Below are 26,840 nucleotides of genomic sequence, written 5' to 3' on the forward strand. Positions count from 1 at the left end.
TAGACAGGTACTGGGGAGGGAGAACACAAGGAGGGAAGGGGGAGACGGACAAGCTGCTATGATAAGAGTAAGGTCTAGTGGACATAAAAGATGTGGGCGGTGGAGGGAGGCTGTGAAAGACAGGCGGCTATGATTACTATGCCTGACTGCAATTGGGGTAGTGCCAGGCTTTAACAAGAAAGGGGGAGGGGTGGGTAGGAAGGGGAAGGAGGCTGCGAAAGACAGGCAGCTACGTTTACCTATGCCTGATGGCAATTGGGGTTGAGCCGGAGTTTAACAGGAGGAGGGAAAAGATAGGCAAGAAGGGAAAAAGAGGGCAGAGGGGCTCACAGATACTCACAGGTGGGATGGGGCATCACAGAACTCACAGGGGGCACACAGACACTCATGGGGGCGGCATACAGAGGTAGACAGGGCCTTTGTTCTGGACCTTCAGAGTGGTGGCTGGCTCCCAGTTGCTTCGATTGGCTAATGAGCCAAATGCAACCAATGGGGGGGGGGGGGGGGGGGGGGGGGGGGGGGGGGGGGGGGGAGGGTGGGGGGGGGGGTCAGGCCAGAGCAACAGATGAAAGGTGGAACAATGAGGAAATTTTGAAATGGCAACGAACCTGGGGCAGGGCTGCAAGATGCCCAAAGAACACACGCAAAGGAAGTCAACACTTGTGGAAAATTGAATTCTCTGCGAGCAGCATCATTAAAGCATATTAAATGCATTTTTTCCCTGATGTTTTCAATGCGCTGTGATCGCGCCAGCGAGCGCGCCATAATTCATCTTACCCCAATAGATCTTGAAGGTGGGGGAAGCATGATGAGGCAGGTGAAAAGCCTCCAGAGTCCTCAGGTGAAGGGAGCAGGGAGGAGGGAGGAGGCAAGGTGAATGGTCAGTCCATCTCAGGGATAGACCCAGAAGCACATAGTTCCCCACCTTCTACGCCACTGCTAAAGCTGGGCAAGAAAGGCCACTGGACTGGCAACCTATGGACCACCGCTGCAGTAGGAAAGGCATGCACACTACAGTTCCCCACAGTCGGGCAGCCCAAGGTGCTTTCTTCCATACCAGGAATACTCTCATGAAGCAGAGAGGAACTATCCTGAAGGCTGGGAGCAGCACAATGAGTCTCATACTGGTGAAAACCCTTCCACCGGGTCACAAAAAAACCAGACTAGGTATGTAAAAACCTCTGTCCATACAGAGAGCATGAAGCAATCTCCCCCTTGGGACAGAGGGGTTAGAACCATCTCAGATACAAGAAAAGGAAACCTGTGAAAGGGAAGCTAATCAGGCAGCACACAAGGTAAGTGGCAAAGTAACCTAGGGCAATACGGAGGTTCAGTCCTATAAAAAGGGATGCGGTGGGAGATCAATGGCACAATCAGGACAGCGATTCAAGGTGGAAACCACAGCCTGCTGAGGACTAGAACTCAGACCCCTGGTCAAGGTCAGCGAATGCCTGCTGAGGACTTGGTCTCAACCCTAGCAGAAACCAGACAGAGCCACCCAAGGCCTATTTTGCTGGCCAACACTCAGAAGGGCAACCCTTAGCTGGTGGGTGAGAATAACTGCAGCCTGACAAGAGCGTTTAAGGGGGAAAAAGACTGGTTGAGTAGTATCCCCGCTGGAGGGAGTGGTTCAAAGTCCTGCTTAGACAGTATTCCCAGTATATTAGACAGTGAAATAAGCAGTACTTCCAGGGAGGAATTTGCTTTAAAACAAATAAATAAAAAAAATAATAAAAACATTTTTTTTAAAGGAATGCTGGAAATGAGGGTCCACAGCGCAGGAAAGCTTCATCTGAGGTCAAGCAACACAAATAAAAACATTCAAGGAGAGATACCCCTCGACTGCGCAAGGCACAAAGTGTTGGGGGGAGTCTCTATAGCTCAGGAACTGTGAATAGAATAATATGGATTGTAGACTTGGACCCTAGGGTTGCTTTAGAGTAGGCCTGCTTTCTGGTCTTTATTCGGGCAGTTTGCAAGATTGGTTGTAAATGGAACCCTTTCGCCCCTCTGAGCAGTTAACCAACTCAGAGCTTAGTTTAGTGAAGATGGGGGTGGTTTCCTGCACTCTGCTGGACTCCCTTCCTCAGAGATGGACCAGGAATTTTAGTGGTGTCGTGAACAACTAAGGAAGGAGGGGGGGAGGGTGTGTGGGGGGGGGGGGGGCAACAGTCAGCACTAGGTGTGCCATCAAATGCCTGCAATCTTGCTGTCCAGGTTTCTAAATGTGTCACCAGCAGGGACACTTCAGTTACTAGCTGCACTGATAAGAGCAGCCAAGTGGCAAAACTGCCCATACAAGTTTATGAACAATTATTTCTAAAACAAAACCACAATGAGGTAACAGCTCCATCATGGCCTGGAGGTCAAAAGGCTGCGAGTGAAAACTACTGAAAACCTCACATTTTTAGATGAGCAAAAAACATTTATAAGACTTAAAAAGGGAAAAGAGGCTTGGGTGGGGAGTAGAGCAATCACCGTAGTCCGGAAGCCCTAACACTCCACCTACCCTCAGAACATAGCACATCAGAATGTTAATTCAAACCAGCCTCACAACTAGTGGGGATTGTGATTATTACCCGAGTCACAACCAGAGAGGACTGTGACCATTAGCCTGCGCCACATTGAGATAGAAGCATGAATATTAGGCTGCGCCGCAAATTGTTAATGATGCCTTGCATCACACCTGGCAGGGACTGTGACCATTAGCATCGGCCACATTGAGATAGAACTGCGAAACATAGGCCTCTCTCCAGTTTTCACGGTGTCTAAAATCAAGGTGTTCCAATTACTGCCAGCCATTCTGTGAGGCCTGGGCCTTCCTCCTGTCGTCTAGGTGTCAGGAATTGAGGTGTAAAATTATTGCTTGGAATTCGCCGAAACCTAGATCCCTCCCGACCCCGCGGTATCCTAAATCTAAGAGTACCATCTCATTGCAAACCACCTATGAAACGCACTAACCCAAAAGCTCAAATTTCTGCATACTTAACTCACACAAAAATCCACACAACAAACCGCACGCACTTCACCATACCACAACAAACACCACATAAGTCGCACCAACAGCACACAAGGACTCACTCGATCCAATGTTCACACCCAAGCTCAGCACATTGAAAACCGAACAGGACCCCACCCTTCTCACTTTCCTACTCCCTCTTCACCCGACTAACGCCACCCCACCTTGTTTACAGATCCGCCTGAGCACCTGGGGACCAATTCCGTTGGTGACGGTGCAGGGTATAAATACCTTTAACATTAAATACAGGGAGTGCAAAGAGAAATTAGGGACAGCGGATTAGATCAGCACAGCCAGGGGGCATGGGTGTGTGCAGACAGCAGGAAACGCACAGGAGAGGCTGGGTGAGGCAGGACACATCTGAAGAGCAGGACAGAGCGTGAAATAGCAGGATATGGTTAGCAGAGGACAGGCACTGCAGAAGAGAGAGGTGGTTAGAATAGAGATTATTCCCCGAAATAGGACGGGCGGATACTCACCAACAAGGAACAATGCTTAGCATTTCACCACCCACATCCTCCTGGCAAAGGAACTGCCATGCAAGATGGCCATTCGTCCACAATATATAGCAGCAGCTTGCCTGCTTGACGTGCATTGGCTCTGAAAGGGAATCGGTATAAAGCGCCGCCAGGGTAAGGTGGCGGCTAGAAGAAAAAGCTACCAAAACGACCATGTGGGTGCAAAAATGTGCAAACAAGCAAAGCGATAACCATATAAAGGGAACACAGGGGCACCATTTATGGTACCACACATTAGTATAAATACATTCACTTCTAGCAATACTACAGAGCAACGGGGTGAAATAATCACACATGGCACTCCAAAGGACACCTTCCGATAAGCACATGCTCAGTCGTAGCTCAAACGAGCAGACTCATTCGTTTTGTCACTTTCTGTAATTACGCGACAAAAGAAACTCATTAGTTTCGCGAAGTTTCTGTAATTATCTAATAAAAGATTGCTTTAAATTAAAAGTTGTTTTCGTCATATCCTGTGAGGCAGTATGCGCCCTTACTAGGTCAGACAATGCATTAAGCATAAAATCCATCTTCGGGCCCAACCTTTCAGCGAGTCATGCGGTCAATATTGTAAATATTGAAACATCTCCTGCGTACTTGCCTTGTTGAGAGTGATAAGCTCATGAGGGTAAGACCTGGATCCTAAAAGCTGTGGCTTGTAGAAATCCTACAAAGCTGGACTAGCAGGGTCTGGGTTCGTTTGTTTGCTTGCTCGGTAGGTAGGGTAGGAAGACAGCTGACCCCAGCGCTGCTCATAGCGACCTTCGAGGCACACACTGGACTCTGTAGGGGTACAGAGCATACAGATACAACATGGAAATGGCTGGACTACAACATGGGCATATTGCATGTGCATTGACGTACCAACATTCTTTTTTCCTTCTGTTGTGGTTATTTGTCTCTTTATGTATTGACAACATGCCTCGCTAAAAAGTTGAGCCTCAAAGACAGATTTGATCCGGAATGCATTGGCTTACGTAGTTAGGGCGCATACTGAGGCACAGGGCATGACGAATACAATTCTTGTTTTTTTCCAAGCAATCATTTATTTAATAATTACAGGCACTGACAAAACTAATACGAGTTTCATGTACGAGTTCACGCTCATTTGTGCTACAAGTGAGCACGTGGCTATCTGAGGGGGTCCCTTGGAGTGCCTTTTGCAAACGAGGAAAGCCACGTTAAAACCAACGACAACCCATTTTAACAGTTGAATCGCCGTTGAATAACACACATGGTCAGCTTGAACTTCATTTACATATGCCAATCAACACTACTTTTCCGAAGGTTTGCATCCTAAAGAGAATTTATGAGCTATGATAGGCCCAGCTTTGTGACCCGTCAGGGGTGGGAGCCCAAGGTGGGATGGAGCCCATAAACAACCTGAGGTATCAAGCAGGCCCCCTCCTTACCTGCTGAGGCGACGGGGGGGGGTTAGGCAGGGGGAAATCGCCAAAGGAGACCACCAGCCAGGACGCCGTGAGAGCCAACGCCAGGGAATCCACGCCGGCAGAAGCAGTACAGAACACCAGGCATGGAGGAAACCGGTGCACCTTGTCTCCAGGTGGTGCCATGGCTCTGCCAGGCACAGCGACGGATACCGCTGGGAGCATCGGAACCCGGTGCAGCACCAGGGATTTAAAAATGTTAGACAACGACCTGGGAAAGTAAATCGGGCCTTCACAAAGCGGAGACAGCAGGCCCCTTTTTATGGCTTGGAACCCCACGCCCAGTACACAGCCACTGTGCGAGAATGGGAAAGGGGCAGGGCTTACAGGCCCTTATGAGGCCTTCCCTGGTCACATCCTTGGAGCCAGGTTAGTGGCCAATCCTGAGGTGGTGTATATAAATAAGTCTGTGTGAATGGTTACGTGTGTTAGCAGGATAAGGGCAGGTGGTGAAGGCGGCCTCCGAGAGATCAGGAGGCAAGAGCAAAAGGAGTGCAAAGGCTATTATAAAGGAGGGTGTCTGGAGTATGTGTGTGAGAGAGAGGAGAGTGAGAAGTAGATGGAGTAGGGGTAATAGATGTTGGGAGTGGAGATAGGCGAAGGTGGTAGTAGCAGTGGGAATAGCAGGAGAGCGAGTCTGTACGTAGTGGGGTAAAGGATATTGGCAGTGGAGTAGGTAGTACAGAGGGCTTGTGAGAAGCAGTAGAGGGCGATAGTAAGGGTATAGAGTAGAAATAGAACTATCAACATAGAGCGAGGGAGATATTAAAATAGGAGCTTAGCGAGAGGCAAGGAGGGAAGAGTAGGCAGCATTAAAAGAAGATCAAAAGGCAGAAAGGTAGAGTGAAATACTGAGGGACTTTCAGTATTGGAACATCTTGGGAACAGAAGAGAAGGGTCAGGAGAGATTGTGTGAGAGATGGACCAGTGACAACCAGTCAAAAGGAAGGCACCACCCTCAACTTCCTAGAATACTACGCAGGCTAGGTCAGGAAAAGTATAAAAAGTCCATAGGGAGTTAGCTGGCCAATGTGTAGGAGAAACAGACAGATGTGTCCCCCATTGCAGAGACACTAACACCCCTGTTACGGACACGTGGGCCAAGGCGGGGCAGAACCAGCAGGAAGTAGGTACGACACTAGCACCAAGCCCCTCTAGGCCCTAAATACCTTTGTACAGAAGATACAGCCATCCTTTATGTAAAGAACACCCTTGCAACTTGTCTGGGAGTCAACGTGGTGGGCCTCCCAGTCACTCACAGACTCATGCAAGGCAAAGGACCCCATTTTGGTTTTACTCAAATCGAGAGTTGCTTTGTACTTTTCCCTGAAAGGAAATTCTTATTATACATTTTACCCCCCCCCCCCAAGATGGAGGCGTATCGGTTTAACTTCAATTTCTGGGCATTGGGCTAGCCCTAAACTGAACATGGGAACGCTTTACGGTTACTGAAGACGCCAAAGAGTTCTGGCCAGAATACTGAGGGTTTTTCTTACACCCAAGATCAATTGGAAATAGTTTGTTTCCTCTTTGTTAATCAGGCTTTTAAAATTATTGTAGATTTTATTTTAAAAAAGTATACTAAATGTATAATCTTGTCCTTCCACTCTCCTTGGCTTAACTCTTCGCTACAAGCCTAAGGGATACGGTTTTAGAGGGGCAAAGCAAGCACTCTGTGCCAAAGCTGGAGGCGCCAGTTTCCCTTACAATGCAGCCAACAGTGCAATTTCCTGCCTCCCACCTTGAGAGCCGAACCCTCCTACTGGGCATTCCGTAAAGCCCTCAAAACCTGGCTATTCGAATAGGGCAGGTCTGGGACCATCTTTCTGCTGTAAACATGCTAGGGAACTGCCAGTCCAACTTGTTCTACGGAATATATACGCTATATGCCTGCAATTTGCACTGCATAACCTGATAAGACCGAATACACGTAACTGTTCGCTGTAACAGCACCTCAATGCCTCCAGGCTATTTGGGTGCTTTATAATAAAAAAAATAAAGCAAGTCTAATTCAGACATTCTTAAGTGCCATTCAGGTTCATAGGGGAGGGGTGAACATGGGAAATCATAATACAACAGAGGACAGTTCTATTGGCTCTGTGACAATTCTACTGTGAAAGTGCATTACAAGGTGATAAGTGCACGGGGGGTGTGGGTAGAAGGAGAAGTGCAGTGCAGGAGTGGGGTCCTCCCCCACCCACTCAAGGGTGGGGACCGGAAGTGCTGGTCAGGCCAAGGCAGCAAGTGCCGGGGTGGGTCCAGGAAAGGGAACCCCAGGGCAAGTGCTGGCAAAGGATGCTGGGGGACTGGTAGGGGGTGTTGTGGCCCCTGTATGACTCTGAAGAGACCAGGCCCCAGTCGCCAGCAGCAGGTGGAGAGTTTAGCACAGGAGAGGGGAGGAGGAGAAAAGGAAGGTCTTCAGGAGTTTCCAAAGATCCGGCTCAAGTCTTGATTGGGGTTGTGGGGGTGTGGAATGCAGGGAGGTTGTTCCAGAGGGAGGCGCCAGCCGAGGTGAGCGACCCCAACCCCCACTCTCTGCTTGGAAAAACCGTTTGACCAGCAGACAGTTGGAGCCAGAAGATCGAAGGACTCTGGCTGTGAGGTATTCGGGGAGAGAAAGCTGGATGTAGAGAGGTTCCATGTCCCAGGCAGCCTTGTGCAGGATGCAAAGGGAGCCAGTGGAGAGATTTTAGGGCTGGAGCGATCCAGTCCCTGGGCTTGAGGCCAAGGAGAAGTCTCAGTCCTATTCTGGATTAGTTGGAAGGTCAGGGGAGGAAAGAGGAAGGTTGAGGTAGAGGCTGTTTGTAAAGAGAACTCTATTGCATGTAGTACAGAAAACTGAGTTTTGGAGCCAATGTTTCCAAACAAAAACCTCAATCATTATTCTTTATTACAGAGTTTTTGGATCCTTAGTCAAGCGATAAGCAGAGCAAAGCCACTATTTTATAAATACATTTAGTCGCACAAAATAGGTTTCACTATATGCCAATTAATGTAAACACATCAAACGTATTCATGAAACACGCATATCACAAAGGCCACGTTGTCCATGGTTTCTAGGGGTGGTCTAGATGTTTCTAAATTTCTAAATCGATGAAATGTCTGCAATGTTTCAGCTACAAAGAAACGTTACATAGCCTTCTTCAGGACAACATTGTGAATGATACTGCACAGAGAAATGTGTTTACAGCATGCCAAAACACAAGTAATAATAAGCGTAATCCATTGTGGTGCATCAGGGTGCTGCAATCTCCACAAGAAACGTACCCCACACTGCCTGGTGGGGATAGTGGCACTAACCGCTGAACACACAGCGAGAGTAGTGGCACAGCTCACACGACATGGAAGAACACCAGGAGCTGGGACGTGGCATGCTCTGCTCTGAGGGATGGCATTGTGCGCGAGACAGTAACAGAAGCGCAGCAGGAACTCGGCAGCACTAGCAAAAGTCCAGGATGTTTGCAACACAAAAGAACATGTGGGAGGACCCACATTCGAATCCCCAAAGTGGAACTTACTGGAATGCAAGTGTGTACCTACATTAATAAAATAAGAACCTGAGCCCAAAGACAAATTATATTTCAAAGGAGCCCAAGAATAAAAGAAATAAAGAAAGTGAAATCATGATATAAAAATAAATAAAGTTCAACTGGCCAATCAGGAGAGATAGCCTAACAGAAGGCCAGAGTGGAAACACTGCCAGCCAATGCTGTGTAAGCAGGGCTTTCCACCAATCAGCAGCCAACAACATAGGGGGGGGGGGGGGACAGGGAAGAGTCCGGCTATAAAAGCAGAGCCAGCTCACTCTGAACAGGTCTCAGTCGGGGACAGGTTCCCTAGATTTCTCACCAGAAGATGGTGAAGGCGAAGAGACGCTGCTGCCTGGCTGAAGGACTCTGGACGACCCTGGAGCATTGCCTGCCTGGAGAAGACCGATTGAACATGGGGAAAGAAGGAGCCCAACTAAGTCAAAGAGTGGAAGAGCTCACCTGCCTAAGAAGATGCTAAGGCAAATCCTTGTTTAGACCCTGGTAGAGCGACCGGGACAAAAGCAAGTTCCCTGAAGAGGAGAGGGGCACAAATCGGCGAAAGAGAGCGAGAGATTGTAAGAGGGATGAATATTAACCAAAGGACTAAGACGAAGAAACAAAGCCTCACCTAAGAGGTCCTACACCTGGAATACACTACAGGTCTCATTTTGAGTTTTTGCATAAACGGCCCTGTTGATGGTCTACCAGAGGAATTGATGGACTTTGTTACTTTAGGGAAGGACTTCTAGTTAGGGATTTTAACCCCCCGCCCTTCCCATACCCAAACACCTTTCCACTTAAAGAAAGTACGTTCACCATTTGATTTATCCATTCTGACAACTCACTATTTTAGGAACATTTGATTCAGGAAACATATATATTAAATTGAGGATTCGTTGCAAAATTTACTTCAGGGTTTCTAGTACTTTGGGCACCTTTTTTGACTTCCTATGTGAAGTGCACCTTACGTTTATGTTATTCACACAGGGATGGCCTTCTAAATCATTAATGTTTAAGCACTTTGCTTTATTCCTCAAACCCCGTTTTGTCCTAAACTGTTGTAATAAAAAGCTTTTCTTGGAAAAGACCCAACGTCTGAGCCCCTTCGGTTTCTGTCACAACCATGCACCGATAGAGGATGCCACCAAGATTAAAATTTTAAAATGTTTTTAAGTCAGTTACCTTTATATACATCACTCCCATTTCCTTTAATATTCACATTGTGGCTACATAACTGGAGATCAAAACCAACACTCATCATCAACAACCACCTAGCACCACTAAGGTTCATTTTGTAGTCAATGATTTACCTACAGTTATAACTACTTTGTTGTTAGACAAGTTGCCTTAGTCTTCCTGTGAAACAAAAAGCACCTCCATAGTGAAGCCCGAGTACCCCACTGAAGGCTGCGCTACCACTGTGGCAAACCCGGGTATCGGGCAGAGCTGCATTCCTCCTTTCAGCTTCTACCCCCATCTGCCCAGTCAGTGAGGATAGGTGGCCTGGAGAAGTTTTGCATACATATAAAGCCATTTGGGAGCCCAAGCACAGATACAACCAGTTGCAAGTCAGAGTTTTTATAGCATTCCACTTGAAAAGCTGCACAGATCAACTTTAACCAAACTATCCAGTATAAGAGTTGTTTCCGGGAATTCGGATTTCAAAACAGATTGAGATTCTGAATCTCTTATCTCTGTTAGGTAGCACCTTCATCTCTTAGGACAAGAAACACGAAAACAAAAATAAAGCAACAGAACTAAATCGCCACACAACGCATACAAAAAAAAAAAAAAAGCATTTGAACATTTTCTAAAATCAAATTAAAAGGCACAGTGCCACATGACATGTATTCAAGGCACAAGGACAGGAAACACTTCTTTCTGTGCTGAAGTTTATATCACAAATAGACATGTTTATTAGTAGCAAAACCGAAAGTACACTGAAATTGAGACCAATGAACAAAGACAGATACTTTTATTTTTAAATATTTTTGGTAATCTTGCTTCTTTGAAACAAAAGACCAAATCAGTCAACTTTTTTTAATTTAGCAGACATCCCCCTCCTGCCTCTCCTGGTTGGGCAAGCATGAAAAATATGGCACGTACACAGACAGTGACAGTCCAGACTGCCCCTCATCCCACCCCCTGTGAAAACAGCAAACAATTACCACGATGGCTCACATATGAAACGGCTGACCTTCGCCCAACCGTTCTGCTAAAAACACATTGTTAAATGTAAAAAACTCAGGGCATTGTAGGATAAATCCTTCTGCAAATACATTGATAACCAGAATGTAAACAAAATAAAGACCAGCACGCTTAAAGCTGCCCTGAGGTCCATCACAAAACGTCCAACTTTCATTTAAAAAATAAAACAAATCTGACCACATAAAAGTGAACATAACTCTTCCAGCCCCGGAAGAACGCTGCAGTGGATGAGGGTTCCAACTCCGGTCCAGGTTTCCCAAGTAACAAGACATAAACCACCACTTTAGTACTGCTTGGTTACAAGGCAGCGGTCATTGCCCCAGTGTACGGGCTGCAAAAGGTAACAAGTACTGTCCTCAACCTCACACGACTTCAATGAACACTAAAAACCCAGGATAGGAAGGGATGATGGAGTTGCTCCTCATTACACAGGTACAAGCAGATGTCATGGTTAGGCTTGGTTGCTTGCATTTTGATAATACTAAAATGCTCTTTTCAAGGCCTCCATAGCACAGGGTACGTGATCAGCACACCTCCCCACACACGACACGCAGGTGACCTCAGAGGGGTGGGGCCGAGGATTTCCAGTTTACTATTATGGTTAAGCACACTTACTGAAGAAGGCAGCACAAGGCCACACCTGAACATATTTGTGTACACTAAACCTACAACATTTTAACGTTGCTAGAGACTGCTTCCTGCTGTACGGGTGTCCTTGGGTCACGCCCCACAAAATCTTCCCAAAAGTAGGCCATACCTTACACACACCAGTGTCCTATTGCCAAGAACATTACATCACCGTCAGAATCCTGAAGATATGGCGTGTGGATATGGATGTAGGCGAGTTTATATACATAAACACAGACAAAGGGGACAATGTGTTGCCCAAGATGGGAGTCCCAGCGAGAAAGCCATCCAATTTGAGTGTACATTTTTGTATACATGTAGCAATTAAACTATTTATACATATGGTGTCATTCCATAATAAGTCACGGGGCTGAGGATGACCAATACTGCCGGTACGATTGTGGGTTGGAATATAAGTGTATATGGGTGGAAATGAGGGGAGGATGGTGGGTGTCTGGGAAGGTGTGTTGACCCAGAAATTTGATAGTGTAATACATCCAAATCAGATAATTCTCTGCAGGACGGTCCAAATACATTTGATAGTTCGCTGCAAAGGGAGTGGGGGTTGGGGGTGGGGGGGCGCAGGGGGCCCAACCATGGGCAGTGAGCTGTGTGTTCAAAGGATCCTTTTTAATAAAGGAAATCTAAAGGCTGGCAGCTGCATTTCCACACAGATCGATGTAAGACCAGTCCTGCTCAACCATAACCACATCCAGTCTGCTCCAGCTACCATTCCTTCTTCTTCTCGTCCATGGAGACACCCCCAGGACCCAGCGCCACCACCAGTAGCAGGCCGCCAATCACCGACATGGTCTGGAAGAAGTCATACTTTAGGAAGTCGTGCATGGGTTTGTAGGCCGGGATGGTCCAGAAGGCATTGAAATAAACATTCACAGAGAAGAGCCAGATGACTAGCGTCAAAGCTGCAAGCTTGGTCTTGAAACCGATGGCCACCAAAATGATCAGGGTGGTTCCCACGATGTTCTGAAGAATCTAGAACAGGGTCAGATAATTAGACAACCAATCAATGCGCAGTCTGCTGTATATTAAAACAGAGGACTAGTTTCCTTTTAAAGATATGACAGTGCTTTCCGGGTGAACCAGCCCCTCCCTCTCTAAAACAAACATTAGGACTTCCAATTCCATTTATCCGGACATCCATCCAACATACACTTAATGAACAGAGCAGAAATTCGATTTTATGTCGAATAAATGCCTAGATTTTAGACATTTTACTGGACCTACAAAATAGTGTGCAAGATGGTAGTTCTCTAAGCCTTTGCATCCAGGAGGCCACCTAATCATATGGTAGTTACAAGACGAATGGGCAACAAAATAATCATTGATAGGGGCCCTTAGTGGAAGAATCTCTTGCTCCCCCAACCACTCATGTAAAAGGGGATGTCCAGCTCTGTGTGCTCTCTGGGACTTAAGATCATGGAAGTACCATCTGAGAGCAATATTGCGTTAGTCCAATAAAAAAAAAAAAAAATAAAAAAAAAAAAAAGGTATATAAACTTGGATTTAGCTTGACTTCACGCAGCAGCAAATGTGGTTACGATTCACGAAAGACTGGTCTTTAAGACATTCCAGTAAAGCCAACAATACCTGTGGTGGACTAAGTGAAAGCAAGAACTTACTCCTCCGTTTTTTCCCCCCATTTAGCTGGAACAGGAATTCACACCAGACAGAGGCGAACACACCTTGGAGAACAGCTCTTTTTAGGATTGTCCGTTAGGGTCTTCCATGAACTTACAAGAAAAGGCAATGCAGTGCTTCGCTGGGTCAGCAAACCATCACGTTTTAAACAGTTTTTTAAAATCACAGGGGAATGCTGTCATTCACCGTTGGCATCCCGCTCTGACATGTCATCAAAAGTCCTGCCTGGGAGCTGCAAGGAACAGTTTCATAACCATAGACCAGAGCAGAGAGCACAGTTTTATTTTAAAAGATGAGCAACAGACACACCAAATGGGGAAAAAGAAATTAATAAAACAGGATTGAAATGTCCCCTTTATGGGCATTGCAGATTTGGGAGCTTACAATCACACAACACTGCCCCATTCCGATTGTGCGACTAGGAAAGCTGAGGCCACAGTCACTTCCAGTCACAGAAGCAAAGAAAGGGTCGATACAGGATGTGTACTGTTTCTTTCATTATGGATTACTGACTAATTTATTTATTACAATTATATTGCGTGCAAACAGCCCAAGGGCACTGAGGCGCTGTTACTTGCAAGAGCTTAGTTACAGGGTTACAGAAGTGGTAGCAGTAGTAGGGTGCGTTACAGATCAGTACAAAAATACAAAGCAGTGCATAATTCCATCAGTACAGTTTATGCAATGGGTCAGAGGTTAGTATTCAAGGCTGATAGAAGAGGCCTTATGTGAAGAGAATAGTTTTCATAGCTTTACGGAAAGAGATGAGGGAAGACTCACCTCGGAGCGTGGGCGGTAGGGCATTCCAATGTGTGGGTGCGAGATATGGGAAGCTGGATCCGCCTGCTCTGGCTCTTTTTACTAAGGGCACACAGAGCATGTTGGTATAGGGTGATATGGTTGGTCTTGTGGAGGAGACGGGGTGGATCCTTTTGTGAGAGGTAATCAGGAGCAGTGAGGTGAATGCACTTGTGGGTCAGTCAAAAAGCTTTGAAGACGATTCTTTCCTTTATTTGGAGCCAGTGAGCTAGTTTCCTGGCCTCAGAGATGTGTTCTCTCTTAGCATTGCCTTGGGCTGCACAGAGCACTATTCTGTATGGCTTGGTGCCTCTCCAGGTTTTTAGTGGAGGTACCTAGAAAGAGTATGTTGTAGTAGTCTAGCCTAGAGCCGCTAATGACTCTGGCTATGTTTGTGCAGTTCTCTTTGGAGAGAAAGGGCCTAAATGCGTTGATTAGTTTAGCAGGATATGTGGCGGAGGAGGCTATTGCATTGATTTGCCTGTCCATGGATAGGTTGGAATCCAAGTAGACGCCAAGAGTTTTGACTGAGTCTGAAACAGGTATTTTGATGGAGTCAATGGAGAAGTGACTGAATTGGGAGTCTAGATTTTTTTAGAATGTCGGGCGAACCTACCAGGAGGAGTTCGGTCTTGTCCGAGTTGAGGCATAGTCCATTGTCTGCCATCCAAGCTTGATGGTGTTGTAGAGGTTGAGGGTCAAGGAATCTGTATCATAGTTGCCAGTGAGGGTGAGGAGGATCTTGGCATCATCAGCGTAGTTGGTGAAGAAGATACCCATAGCATCGAGAATGAGGAAGAGGGGCCGTGAAAAGATGTTGTAGAGGGTAGGGGAGAGGCAGGAGCCTTGGGGCACACCACAAAGCATGATGGCGGGCGAGGCAGAGGCTAAGTCAGAGAATACTTGCATGGTTCTGTCTTGTAGGAAGGAGGTGATCCAGGCTGTGGTGTCAGGGGAGAACTTGGCAGTGGAGAGGTGGTGGCAGAGAACGTCATGCTCTACGAGATCGAATGCCACGGAGAGGTCAAGAAGTAGGAGAAGTGCTGGTTGGCCCATGTCTCTGGCATCGTCCATGTTGTTTTTCAGATCAAGTAGCGCGGTTTCAGTCCTGTGTCTGGGGTGGGAACCAAATTGGCGGAGTCCTAGAGTTTATTCTCTTCAATTAAGTGCTGAACCTGCAAGTAGGCTGCTTTGTCCCGTATTTTGAGGAGGAATGGGACAGTAGTGATGGGTCTGTAGTTGTTAGGGCAGGTAGAGCGAGAGTAGGTTTTTTTTTATTAAGAGAGGGCGGACCCAGGCTTCCCTGAGGGAGGCGGGGACGTTCCCTGTGGCAAAGGAGGCATTAACAAAGGTAGTCAGAAATGGTGCTAGAGTTTCGGTATGATAGTAGCTGGCCAGGCATCACCTTTACAGTTAGAGGGTTTGATGTTCTTCATTAGTTTGATGATGTCTTGTTCCTTTATGGCTTTGAAGGAGAAGGGTTCGGGGGGGGGGGGGGGGGGGGGTCCGAGGCTGGTGGTGCGGTGGGGATGTAGCTAGTATTTTATTTTGGAGAAGGCACAATTTGGTTCGCATGGCTGTTTGCATTTCATCGCACCAGGCTTTGTCTTTGGTGAAATTCTGGGGGTGGGAGTGTGAGTCTCTAGCTCCCTGAAGATCTCTTTTGTGCTGGATTGGGCTTCATAGATTCTGGATTCAAAGGATTTAGACTTTGCTTGGGTGATTGCCTTTTTGCATTTGTTGGACACTTTAAAGACCGGCTTGTCTTTGTCAGAGTGGGACGTTTGACATTGTGGAAGTGCAGCCTTTTTTTCGGTGCAAAGTATGAGAAGGTCAGGAGTGAACCAGGAGTTTGAATGGGTGGTGGGTTTGGATTTACGGGGTTTGAGTGGGGTTATGGAATTGATAGCTGCTTTGATGGCACCATCATAGGCTGATGCGAGGGTTTCTGGGTCCGAGGAGAAAGGTGGTCTGAAGGCTGGGTCTTGGAGGAAGGGCCGTAGCCTTTCCTTAGTGAGCTGGCGGGAGCTTCTTGCGAGGCAGGGTGGCAGGGGTTGGGGTGAGGGAATGGAGGAGTTGGTGGTGGGGATGCAAAATGCTACGATAGGGTGGTCATACCATGGGGTGGGAGCGTTTCCAGTGATGAGTGGGCAGTTATGCTGTGCAATCCAGTCGAGTGTTCTGCCCAGGGTGTGGGTGGGGCCAGATATGGTGTTCTTGTAGCCTAGTGCCTTGAGGGCCGAATCAAGGGATTTGGCTGCCGAGTCCTTGCTGTCAAGGAGGCCTAGGTTGACGTTCCCAAGGAGAATGGCTTTCGAATGTTTAAGGTTATCAGAGAGGAGGTGGCTGAGCGAGGCGTGAAAGTCTCCTGTGGGACCTGGAGGGCAATAGACAATGTGAATAGCAATAGTACAGTGGGGAGAGAGGTTGATGTCGACTTGGAGGTACTCACCATTGGGACTGCTCCCCACCTACACCGTGCTAGCGAGATTTTCTGTTCCACTTGGGGAGGGAGAGAACCTATAGATCGATTCCGCCAGAGCCAGTTGAAAAATAAAAAGCCACACTCCTTTGGTATTGGCAAAGAGGGTGTTTCAATCATTTCTGCTGGTGATCACTGGATAAAAATAAATAGAATAAATAAAGAGACGGCCACGAATGGAACTGCCGGTATAAGACTATGGTCTGCTGAACTGAGAAAGGTTCAGTTCTCCTCAAGCCCACTTATCCGACCATTGATTAGCCTGCACAGTAGCCACAGCTTTCTTGGTTTGTTTACAGACTGTTTCCCTTTAAGAATACATTTCATGCTTGAGTTTTTTTTAAAGTTTTTTTTTAGTTTTTTTTTTTTTTACTTGTAGGGTGGGGCTGCAACTGCTGCTCTTTAAGACGCCGGCCGGCCAGCTCCAGCACTTTCTTGGGCTTTGTAAATTCCGATGAGGCATGCACGCCATCAAAAATGAGGGGTGGGGTTAGAATCTTATGGGGACTATGTTGATATTGTGGCTTTAATGAAACAGGGGACTAATCGGAGACAGCGGACCCATGTCATCGATCTCAATTCAGCCAAGACTGCAGCCATGGACAATGAACTATGCGGAATCTTTGAAGCAAGTGTCTCAACTTTTCCCCAGGAGATTTTGTGTAACTTATTTTGCAGACACAAAGTACTCCTGAAAATGGCATGTACCCCTCGAAACGCATAGATCAAATAATCCGTTGACACTTTTTGAAATCAATGGATGAAATATTAACGTCTAAACGTGTTGCTGAACTTTGTTCCCCAAGAGTAACACGTTTCACAAGTCTGAAGGTCTTCCTGCCAACAAGCTTCGATTGTTGCACCCAAGCGATGGCAGTATGCAGTGTGCATTTTGAAAGTAATATTGTAAGAGAATTTTGCAGGGCCAGCTTGGTTCGTATTATCGGGTTGCACTTGATTATGAAACATAACATTTCTTCAATCAACACCAGTAGGTCCTGAAGGGTCAGGAGCGGGTTTGTGGAGTTACACAAGTAACTGCTCTCTCACTAGCATTACTACCCTTTCCCAAAAAAAAAGTAGTAATATCCAACAAAGAAGCAAGTGTCAATTGCATGTTTTGCACTTTTACAGGAGGAAATGGTCAGTAAGCATAGTGCTACAGGGGCCAAAACTCACCAATCAGTGCATGTATATTTAGAAATAAAATGCCACCTACTAGTCATCGCCACTCCGAGCCACAAACAACAAGGAATTGTGGGTATGCACATTAGCTCAAATGCCAGGAAATGGTCTGTCTTCGGTTGATCAAGCTTCTAAAGTAGCACTGCCCTCTAAGACAGACATTTTGATTACTTATTATGCACTTATACACAAGTGTTTCACAGCAGTTTTTGCTGTTTGCATGGCTGTCGGGACACTACATATCTGGTTTCAACCTTATTAGGGATCATCAGTGCAATATAGTCCCGACAGCCTTCCAATGCTCCAACCACAAGGCTGTCTGGACTACTACAGCACTGAAACTTCCAGCAATGGCTACTCGGTGGCATTGTGGCATGTGTGACTAGGCTCAATGAACAAGCCCTACTTCGGGTGCAGATTTAACACAACAAACCCTTTAAATTCAGCAGATGTGGGATGTCATGACCAGCTTATCTCGACACGCTCCCGTTGAGATCTCCCATAATGCCATTTTGTAGGTCACTGTGAATCCCCTCTTATAGTATGTATGTGCTCATGGGCGCACACCGGGTCAGAACATCCCACATCCGCTGAATTGCAAGGATTTTGCTCTGTTAATTCTGTGCAACTTAACTAAGGTTTTTTCAGTGCATTTCAAGTGTTTTGTTATACCATAGGTTTTTTTTTTTTACAGGTCACTAGCTATGGCCTTCGGCCTGTCCACTGTACATGTTCCCCCCAATAGGTTTCTTTTGGACCCCACTAGGTGGCTATAGGCACTATACATGTCTTTCGGGCCCACTACCCGGGCCCTTTGGCCGTGTCCACTTTAGCAATAGAACCCGAGGAGGGGCGGGTCATTAACGTTCTGGTAATGCCCCAGGGCATCAGTTACAAATACAAGAGAAGAAAGGGCTTTAAATTAAGCCCCAGGGCATCACCAGATTGATAATGCACACGCTCCCCCTTTCCGACAGTTCTATTGCTACCCTGGCACGTTGTAAAGGCTACAAATAATTTTTCCCTCAATTTGCTAAATGGCGGGAAAGCAGTTTCTCCACTACATGTAGTCCCATTCTCCCTTTCCATGGTGGCTATTTGCGCAGTAGAGATGTGCTGGAATGGTACTGTAAGTGGGTTGGAGAAGGGAGGGGAGCAAAAGGGCCACAGGGAGCCCACTTACCTTCGTTCCAAGCAAGGGAAGATTGCAGCCTCCTGCCCTGAGGAGGCTCAGAGTGGGGTCCTTCCAGACCCTGTTCTGAGCCTCCTCATTGGATAGGAGGCCACCACACCCCTCTTGCTGGGTACCAATTTCCATTATGCACTATTCGGTTCCTTAAATTAACCCGATACCCATATACTTCAGCCACACCCATTGCCCACAAACTTTTGTGAAAACGTTTTTCCAACAACTGCGGTTATAGTTGAAATGGATTACAAACAACCCTGGTTATCTGTAAACGCCCGCAAAGAAACACGTTATTTTCGAGTGACGCACTCCCATTCCTGATCCAGTTTTCTACTATAGCCTTGGTTATACCCAGGATAACCCCAGTTATGCAAAATGTCTGACCTCTGAACTTGGCCCCCAGAACACCCCTGTCCCCAAACTCCTTATTTATATGTGTTCCCCTTACTCTTTCCCCACCTCTAGTCGAATCCCATTTTATCATTTTTCCTCCTCCAAATGGCCTTTTCCCACTTTTCAGCTAACCCAGATTATTTCCGTTACAAGCCTGGTTCTCTTGCATCAAACAAAAATAAAAAACAGCGGCTTTCGTTTCTGAAAAGCCTCTACGTTGCAAAGCACCATTGGAGCTATAGCTATAACTTTTTCCCTATGGGGATATGAATTTAAGTAGGCTGAAAAAATTATTACAAAAGCAAAAAAAGTTATCATTTTTTTAAACAAATAATTCACAAACTTTCCAGTACGGGGGCAGCGAGGGGGGAGTCTATTTTGTTTACAAATATCAGCCAAAAGTCATGCAAGTCAACAGGTATTAGAAATTAAATTTGTGGGTTTCCTATGCAACTTGATACTCAAGTATAGTATGGCGACTGATGGATACGTAACTCACCGTAATCGTATTTCTGATGCTTGTATCTGCTTAGACTCACATGCTGTGCATAGGCCGACATCTAGTAGAAGCTGCAGAGTATTACAGTTTGTTTTTTGATACTCAAAAATGGGCGTCGAACTAGGGCGTGCCAGTAATACTATCCTGAGTGTGACGTCCCATGTACCCATGATCCCTCACGCGTGCAGGACCCTCAGATTGTATTTTTTCTGACATGAGGAGTAGCGCGAGTACAGAGTATCCAAGCAGATAAGATAGATAAGACTACATGCATTCATGCGCCTTTTCTCAGAGGGGAGGAAGGGCAGGCACATGTGAATCTAAGCAGATACAAGCATCAGAAATACAATTACGGTGAGTAATGTATCCCTTCTGAGGCTTGTGGAATCTACTTAGATCAGATGCTGTGCATAGAGTAGCGAGCAGTTTTAGGAGGAGGTGGAATGTGAGAAGGATCATGAGCAAATAGAACCGCTTGTCCCACTTGAGTATCTGTCTTGGAATGAGTGTCAATGCAGTAGTGCTGAGTAAAGGTGCGAATAGAGCTCCATGTAGCTGCTTTGCAAATGGTGTCAAGGGGTACATTTACAGTGAAATGTAGAGTGCAGTGTCTTGTCTGAAAGGGAATAGTACAGTTGGATACATCAGACTAGAGACGCAATCTCGCTCTCTGCCTGGAGCTATGGAGACGAACAGTTGATTTGTCTTTCATAGCGGTCTGGTCTTGTCTACATAGTAGAGGACCGCCCTCCTCACATCTAACATGTGGAGTTTCACCTCAGCAGAGCTTTGGGTTCCTGGAAGAAGGCTGGTATCTCAATAGACTGGTTAACATGGAATTTGGAAATTAACTTGGGTGAGAACCTAGGGTGAGTGCGTAAAACCAGTTTATCCTTATGAACAGTAAAGAAAGGATCCTGCACTGACAGGACTTGAATTTCACCGACCCTTTTTATGGATGTGATGGCTACTAAGAAGGCAGTTTTATAAGTCAAGTGTTTGAGACTAGATTTGTGCATGGGCTCAAAGGGGGTCCCCATGAGCTTAGCAAGAACCACATTAAGGTCCCAACCTGGTGGTGGGTTAGAAATTGGATGGAGTCTTTTTTACCCCTTCCATAAATGTTTTGACAGCTGGCACTTTCCACCATGACACTTTATGGGAAGTGGTGTAGGCTGACAGAGCAGCCAGATGCACTTTCAGTGAGTTAAACACTAACCCTGCATCCAGTAAGTGGAGCATTATTCTGGCACCAAATAACGAATCGTTTCCACTTGTCATAGTAACAGTGCCTTGTGTTAGGTTTTCTTGACTTTTTCAAGCTATCCATACATCTCTGGGGTAAATTGAGATGTCCAAACTCTGACTTCAGGAGCCATGCTGCTAAATTCATTGAGTTGGGCTGAGGATGCACGGTTAGGCCCTTGTGCTGGGAGAGTAGGTTGTACCGGCACGGGAGTTTGATGGGGTCGCACACCACCAATTTGCGTAGGTGTGGGTACCACAGCCACATAGGAGCAACTAGGATGAGCGTCATCGGTTCCCTGTGGATCTTGTTGACCACCTTCCTCATCAGAGGGGTTGGTGGAAAAGCGTAGGCAAACATCCCTGACCAATTCATCCATAGGAAGTTCCCCTTGGAGCCTGGCTGGGGGAACCTGGATGCGAAGTCTGGGCATTGCCTGTTTTCGGTTGTGGCGAATAGCTCTATAGTGGGGAAACCCCACTGAGAAGAGGTCTCCTACGACTTTTTCGTGTAGTGTCCACTCGTGTTCCATTGGAAGGGGATCCCTGCTCACAGCATCTGCTAGCGAGTTGAGATCCCCTGAAACATGTTGGGATGACAGGTAAATCTTCTGTTGGAGTGCCCAGCTCCAAATTATCTGGGCAAGCTTGGACAGATTTGGCGAACGAGTGCCCCCTTGTTTGTTCAAGTAGAAAATTGCTGTTGTGCTCTCGGTTAGGATCTGCACTGACAGGTTGGATAGGAGGGGTTTGAATGCCCAAAGCACTCAGAAGACTGCAAGAGGTTCTAGCAAATTGATGTGGTTCTGAGCCACTGTGCGAGACCAGAGACCATGAGCTGTGTGGTGAAGGTGGTGAGCTCCCCGCCCTGCCAGGGATGCATCTGTTGTGACGACGGCGTGTATCTCTCGATCATAGAAGGGTTTCCCCCTTCGTAAGATTCTCTTGTCCACCAGCGAAGACTCTGTACTAGTGTTGGCGACCACTTGCTTGAGACTGACCATTCCTGCATGGGTCGCAGGCGCGCGTGGGGAACCAGGTAAATCAAGATGCCATTATGCCTAGCAAACGCATCGCTTTGCGCACCGTTATTTGGCGTCCGGCCCGATAGAGGAATTTGCAGCAACAGATTCCGAATTCTTTCCTCCGATGGAAAGGCCAACCCCTCTTGGGTGTTTAGGACAGCTCCTAGGAACTGTTTTGAGGTGCTTGGCACCAGGCTGGATTTTTTTCTCGTTGAGAAGCCCAATTGGAAGAGGACGATTGTTCTTTGAATGTTTAGTCTGCAAATTACAGGGGTTTCCCCTGTGATGAACTAGTCGTCCAGGTAAGGGTACACTGGGATAGTCTCCCTGCATAGGTGCGCCGCCACCACCGCCAGTACCTTGGTGAATACCCTTGGAGCCGAGGCTATACCGAAGGGCAGCACCTTGAACTGGTAGTTCTGGTTGTCTATTTTGAAACACAAGAATCTTCTGTGCGCTGGGAACATAGAAATATGAAAATAGGCATCTTTCATGTCCAGTGTTGCCATGTAATCCCCCTTTTTTTAGTAGGAGGATTACCTCTTGGAGTGTACTCATGCAGAATTTTTGTGGCTCGACATACTCGTTTGCAGGGCGCAAATCTAATACTGGGCGCATTGTTAGATCTTTTTTTGGCACAAGGAAGTAGGTTGAATAAATACCCCCGTTTACCTGGTTGCCCGGGACAATTCTTATGGCATCCTTTGCAAGTAGAGTGGCAATCTCCTCGAGAAGGATTTTCTGGTGCTCCAAAGAGTGTACCTTCTGTCTTGGAGGATGGTTGTGGGGGCGCGCTAATAGTTCTATACAGTACCCTGCAGACACTGGACAGCACCCATCTGTCCGAAGTGATCCCCTCCCATGCGTGGGTGAAGGTGGAAATGCGCCCCCCTAATGGGGATGCATGCGAGGGGACCCGAAGCGGAACGTCACCGTTTACTAGGTGGCATACCACCTCTGGCATGGCTGCCTCTACCCCTAGTGCGGCCCCTGCGCTGGCCTCTGGTGAAGCCCTGTGATGTTTGGAACAGATTGTTGCCCCATGGGTTTCCTTGATTTTGGTAGTAGTTGGAAACCCTCTGGGAGCTTTGGCCGTGACAAATATTATTTCCCCTCTGACCTGGGGGTTTATTTGTGAGTTGGACCGAGAGATTTTAGGGTCTCGTACTCTGTCTTCAGTGCCTCTTCCACTGCCCTGCCGAGTAGAACGTTCGGCTCTACCGACATGTTTATAAGCGTGGCTTGGGTCTCGTGTTTGAACCCCGACTGCCTTAGCCAAGCATGGCGCTTTATTACTGTGCCTTCGGCTATTAATCTTCCAGCATTGTCTGCTGCATCAAAATTTATTTTAAGGATGCATCCAGATATGGACCTTCCGTCTGCTGCAATTTGGGCCAACTGGCCCTTTAGTGGTTCAGGTGCAGAGGCTACTAGAGCAGCTACTTGTTCCCACTGATGGAAGTTATAGCTTGCTTAAAGGGTGGTACTGTTAGCAATACGTGCCCGATAGGCTGACGTGGAGGCAACTTTTCTACCCATGGCATATATCCTTTGGCTTTCTAGTGGTGTACCTGCCCTCTTTCTGGTGGGTGTTACTGTTATGAAGAGGCTGGCACAGACAGGTAAGTGATATAAAGGTTTTATTTAGATTATAGTAAGAGAAGAAGACCCCCAACATTAAGAGGCTCCTCTCCTTCAGCTCTTCCTCCAACTGACAAACACTAGAACACAGAAACAAGAAATGCTGTCATCAACATTCCATGACATCATACAGGGATGAAGCATTATGAAAAGCATTAAAGACTTCCTTCTCTTCATACACTTCATAAGTCATCACAACACATCCCCCCTTTAACTTCACTTATCTAAGTTTTAATTTCAACAAAATAATTCAAAGATGTCACATTGATGACCAAGATAACTCAACAATGGTCCAGTTTATGGCACATAAACTTATATATGGCCTCTCTTAACAGTAGCAATTCTATCTTTATTCCACACTTGTCCTCCAGCCACACGTACGGCCCCCTTCATGACCGCTACAACTCTGACCGGATCCGAATAAAGAGATTCTCCTTTCCTCTTGACAACTCCCTTCTCAATCCTGACCCAATCTTCACACTCCACGCGCAGTTCTTTCTTACCTCTCTTCAGGTATTCACGCGCAACCCATTCAGACTTCTTCCTCACCAATGACTTGCTCACTTCATCAACGACCAGATCCGTTTCCCTACTCCTACCCAGCCATGGCGGACACGCCATGGAATATGGCTTCCTGCCTCTCATAAGCTCAAACGGGCACAGACCGGTTGTCGAATGTGGCGCCATCCTCAGGGCCCAGATCCTATTCTGTATCATGGCCAACTTATCCAATCCGCACTCTTCTCCCATACGAATACTCTCCATCACACACCTACACATCCTTTCAACCACTCCATTGGATTCGGGATGGTACAATGAGGTTCTTTTGTGATCAACTCCACATTTCCTTAAATAGATGGTGAAGTTGCCCCCTACAAACTGGGGACCATTGTCCGTCAACAAACTCTCCGGTAGACCTTCATTGGCAAATATCTCCTGCAATGTCTTTATCATGCTTTCTCCGGTGACATCTCTCACAATTTTAAAATTCACCCATCTAGAAAACAGATCTACCACCAGAACAATTAATCTTCCACGTCCATAACCCAATTCCACAGGACCAAGGATATCCATGGCGAGATCACTCCATATCCTAGATGGGAGACCCAAGTCCACCAATGGCTGCTTCTTGGCTACAATACCCTTCCCACTCTTGACACAAAATTGACAATTTGCTAAACAATTTTCTATTTCCTTGTCAAAACCCGGCCACCAATAGTCTTCTCTCAACACACCTTTGGTTTTGGTAACTCCTATGTGACCACTATGTGCCAGCTCTATCACTTTCTTCCTCAAACCAACCGGAACCACTGCTCTTCCCCATCTGAACAATACCCCATCAATGACCGATAATTCAGCCTTCACTTCCCAATACGGCCTCACGCCCTCTGCCAATTCCACCTTATTGGGCCATGGCGCAGAAACAACATACGGAATAATTTTATTTATGCACTCATCGCTCTTCATCTCACCCAACCACTCCTGTTTGGATACAATACCGTCAGTGTTAAACACCAATTCCATTTCTTCACTTTCCACAACACCAGAGTCAATTACTCTCATCCATGACAAATTGTCAGCCAGTGTATTGTCCTTTCCAGGAATGCATTCTGGTGACCCACCCTGCCACCCTACGGGAAACCTTATCAAGGCCTTTATTCTCGAATATGGCTTTAAGTGGTTTGTGATCTGTACGAATTACAAACTCTACGCCCCACACAAAGTTTCTGAATCGTTCCACAGCCTAGAAACATGCCAATGCCTCCTTTTCGAGAACAGAATATCTCACCTCCGCACCCTTGAGACCTCTCGAGGCATGAGCCATCACCTTTTCAGACCCATCATCTTGTTTCTGGGATAAAACTGCGCCTAGTCCACACTCACATGCATCCACTGTGATGATAGATGGCTTTCTTGTGTCGAAACATCCTAATGGTAGGGCTAAGTTTATCTCTTCTTTTATTTCATTGAATTCTGCCTCACACTGACTATTTCACACAAAATCAGCACCTTTCCTCAGAATTTTCCTCATTTCATGCACTTTGTCAGCATAATTTACCACATATTTTTGATAAAAATCTGTCATTCCTAAAAAAGAGCGCAACTCACTCTTATCATTAGGTCTTTCAATCCTCTTTATGGCACTCACCATCTCTTCCTTTGGTCTGATACCATTCCCCGACACTTCATGTCCCAAATAGTCCACTTTTGTCACAGCAAATTTGCATTTCTCTTCTCTCAGCGTGATACCTCTTTCCTTCAACACCTTACATACATTTCTGTCATGCTCCTCCAATGTCACTCCACTCACCAACACATCATCCTGAAAACAGAAACCCCCCCCCTTCAACAGGCGATCCATGATTTTCTGGAACACTGAGGAGGCGGACGCTAACCCAAAGGGCATTCTCCTAAATTGGAATACTCCTTCATGTGTCACAAACGCCGTAACCTTCCCACATGCCTCCTCCAACTCCACCTGATAAGCTGATGTGATGTCCAGTTTTGAGAAATACTTTCCCCCACCCACCATGGTTAACAACTCACCCATGTTGGGCAGAGGGTGCCTGTCCACCAACACACTTATTCAACTCGCGCATATCAACGCACAACCTCAGATCCCCTGAACTTTTCTTCACAATCACGACTGGGGAAACCCACTCGACCCCCCCAGCTCTTTCAATCACTCCTAACTTTAGAAGCTTCTCCAACTCTTTCTTTACACTGTCCCTTAACGCAAAAGGCACAGGCCTGAGCTTCGCCACAGTGGGAACACTGCCTCTTTTCAATAATATCTGATGTTGAAATCCCTTCACTCTTCCCAATGTCTCGTCAAATACTTTCCCATACTCTCTCACATACTTGCTATACGTTGAAGATACTTCTGATACTTGTAAAACTTGTTCAGAGTGGTTGGGATCTAATCTGATACCCAAATTATTTTGCTCTCTCCATCCTAACAAGGATTGACCCTTCTTAATTACATACACTTTCCCCATCACAGCTGCGTCCTTTAAATTCAAACCTACACCAGATATATCCCAGCAGATCAATGTTTTCTTGATTGTACCCCCCAGGACTTATGGCTGGCTCTGATAGTGTCGACACTGCCCCTTTCATTTCGCACTCAAATGCGTTTAACGTGATTTTCGACCCCGAGTCAGCCATCATCGACATCTTACATCCATTCACAGTCAAGACAGCATATGGGCGCTCACAATCATCTGGGTTACCATCCTTACTAACAACATTGACTGTATTTACGATAACATTTTGCAATGCCAGTACAGTGTCATCTTCTGATGACCTCCCCTCTTCCTCTTCATTCACGTATAGAACCTTTCTTTGACCTGTTTGGCCAAACTGATAGTTCT

General features: G+C 46.5%; 1 protein-coding gene across 1 annotated transcript in view; it reads right to left on the minus strand.

The window, feature by feature from the left end:
- Positions 1 to 10,402: 10,402 nt before the first annotated feature.
- The window catches only part of SURF4 (surfeit 4), a 63,338-nt gene continuing 46,900 nt past the window's right edge, over positions 10,403 to 26,840 (minus strand). Inside the window, exon 6 of the mRNA XM_069609348.1 lies at positions 10,403 to 12,343. Within this exon, the coding sequence (XP_069465449.1) occupies positions 12,077 to 12,343 (267 nt within the window). The 3' untranslated portion in view covers positions 10,403 to 12,076. The remainder of the gene's footprint in view (positions 12,344 to 26,840) is intronic.

This window comes from Ambystoma mexicanum, chromosome 8, assembly GCF_040938575.1.
Source record: "Ambystoma mexicanum isolate Mex_15411 chromosome 8, UKY_AmexF1_1, whole genome shotgun sequence".
NCBI lineage: Eukaryota > Metazoa > Chordata > Amphibia > Caudata > Ambystomatidae > Ambystoma > Ambystoma mexicanum.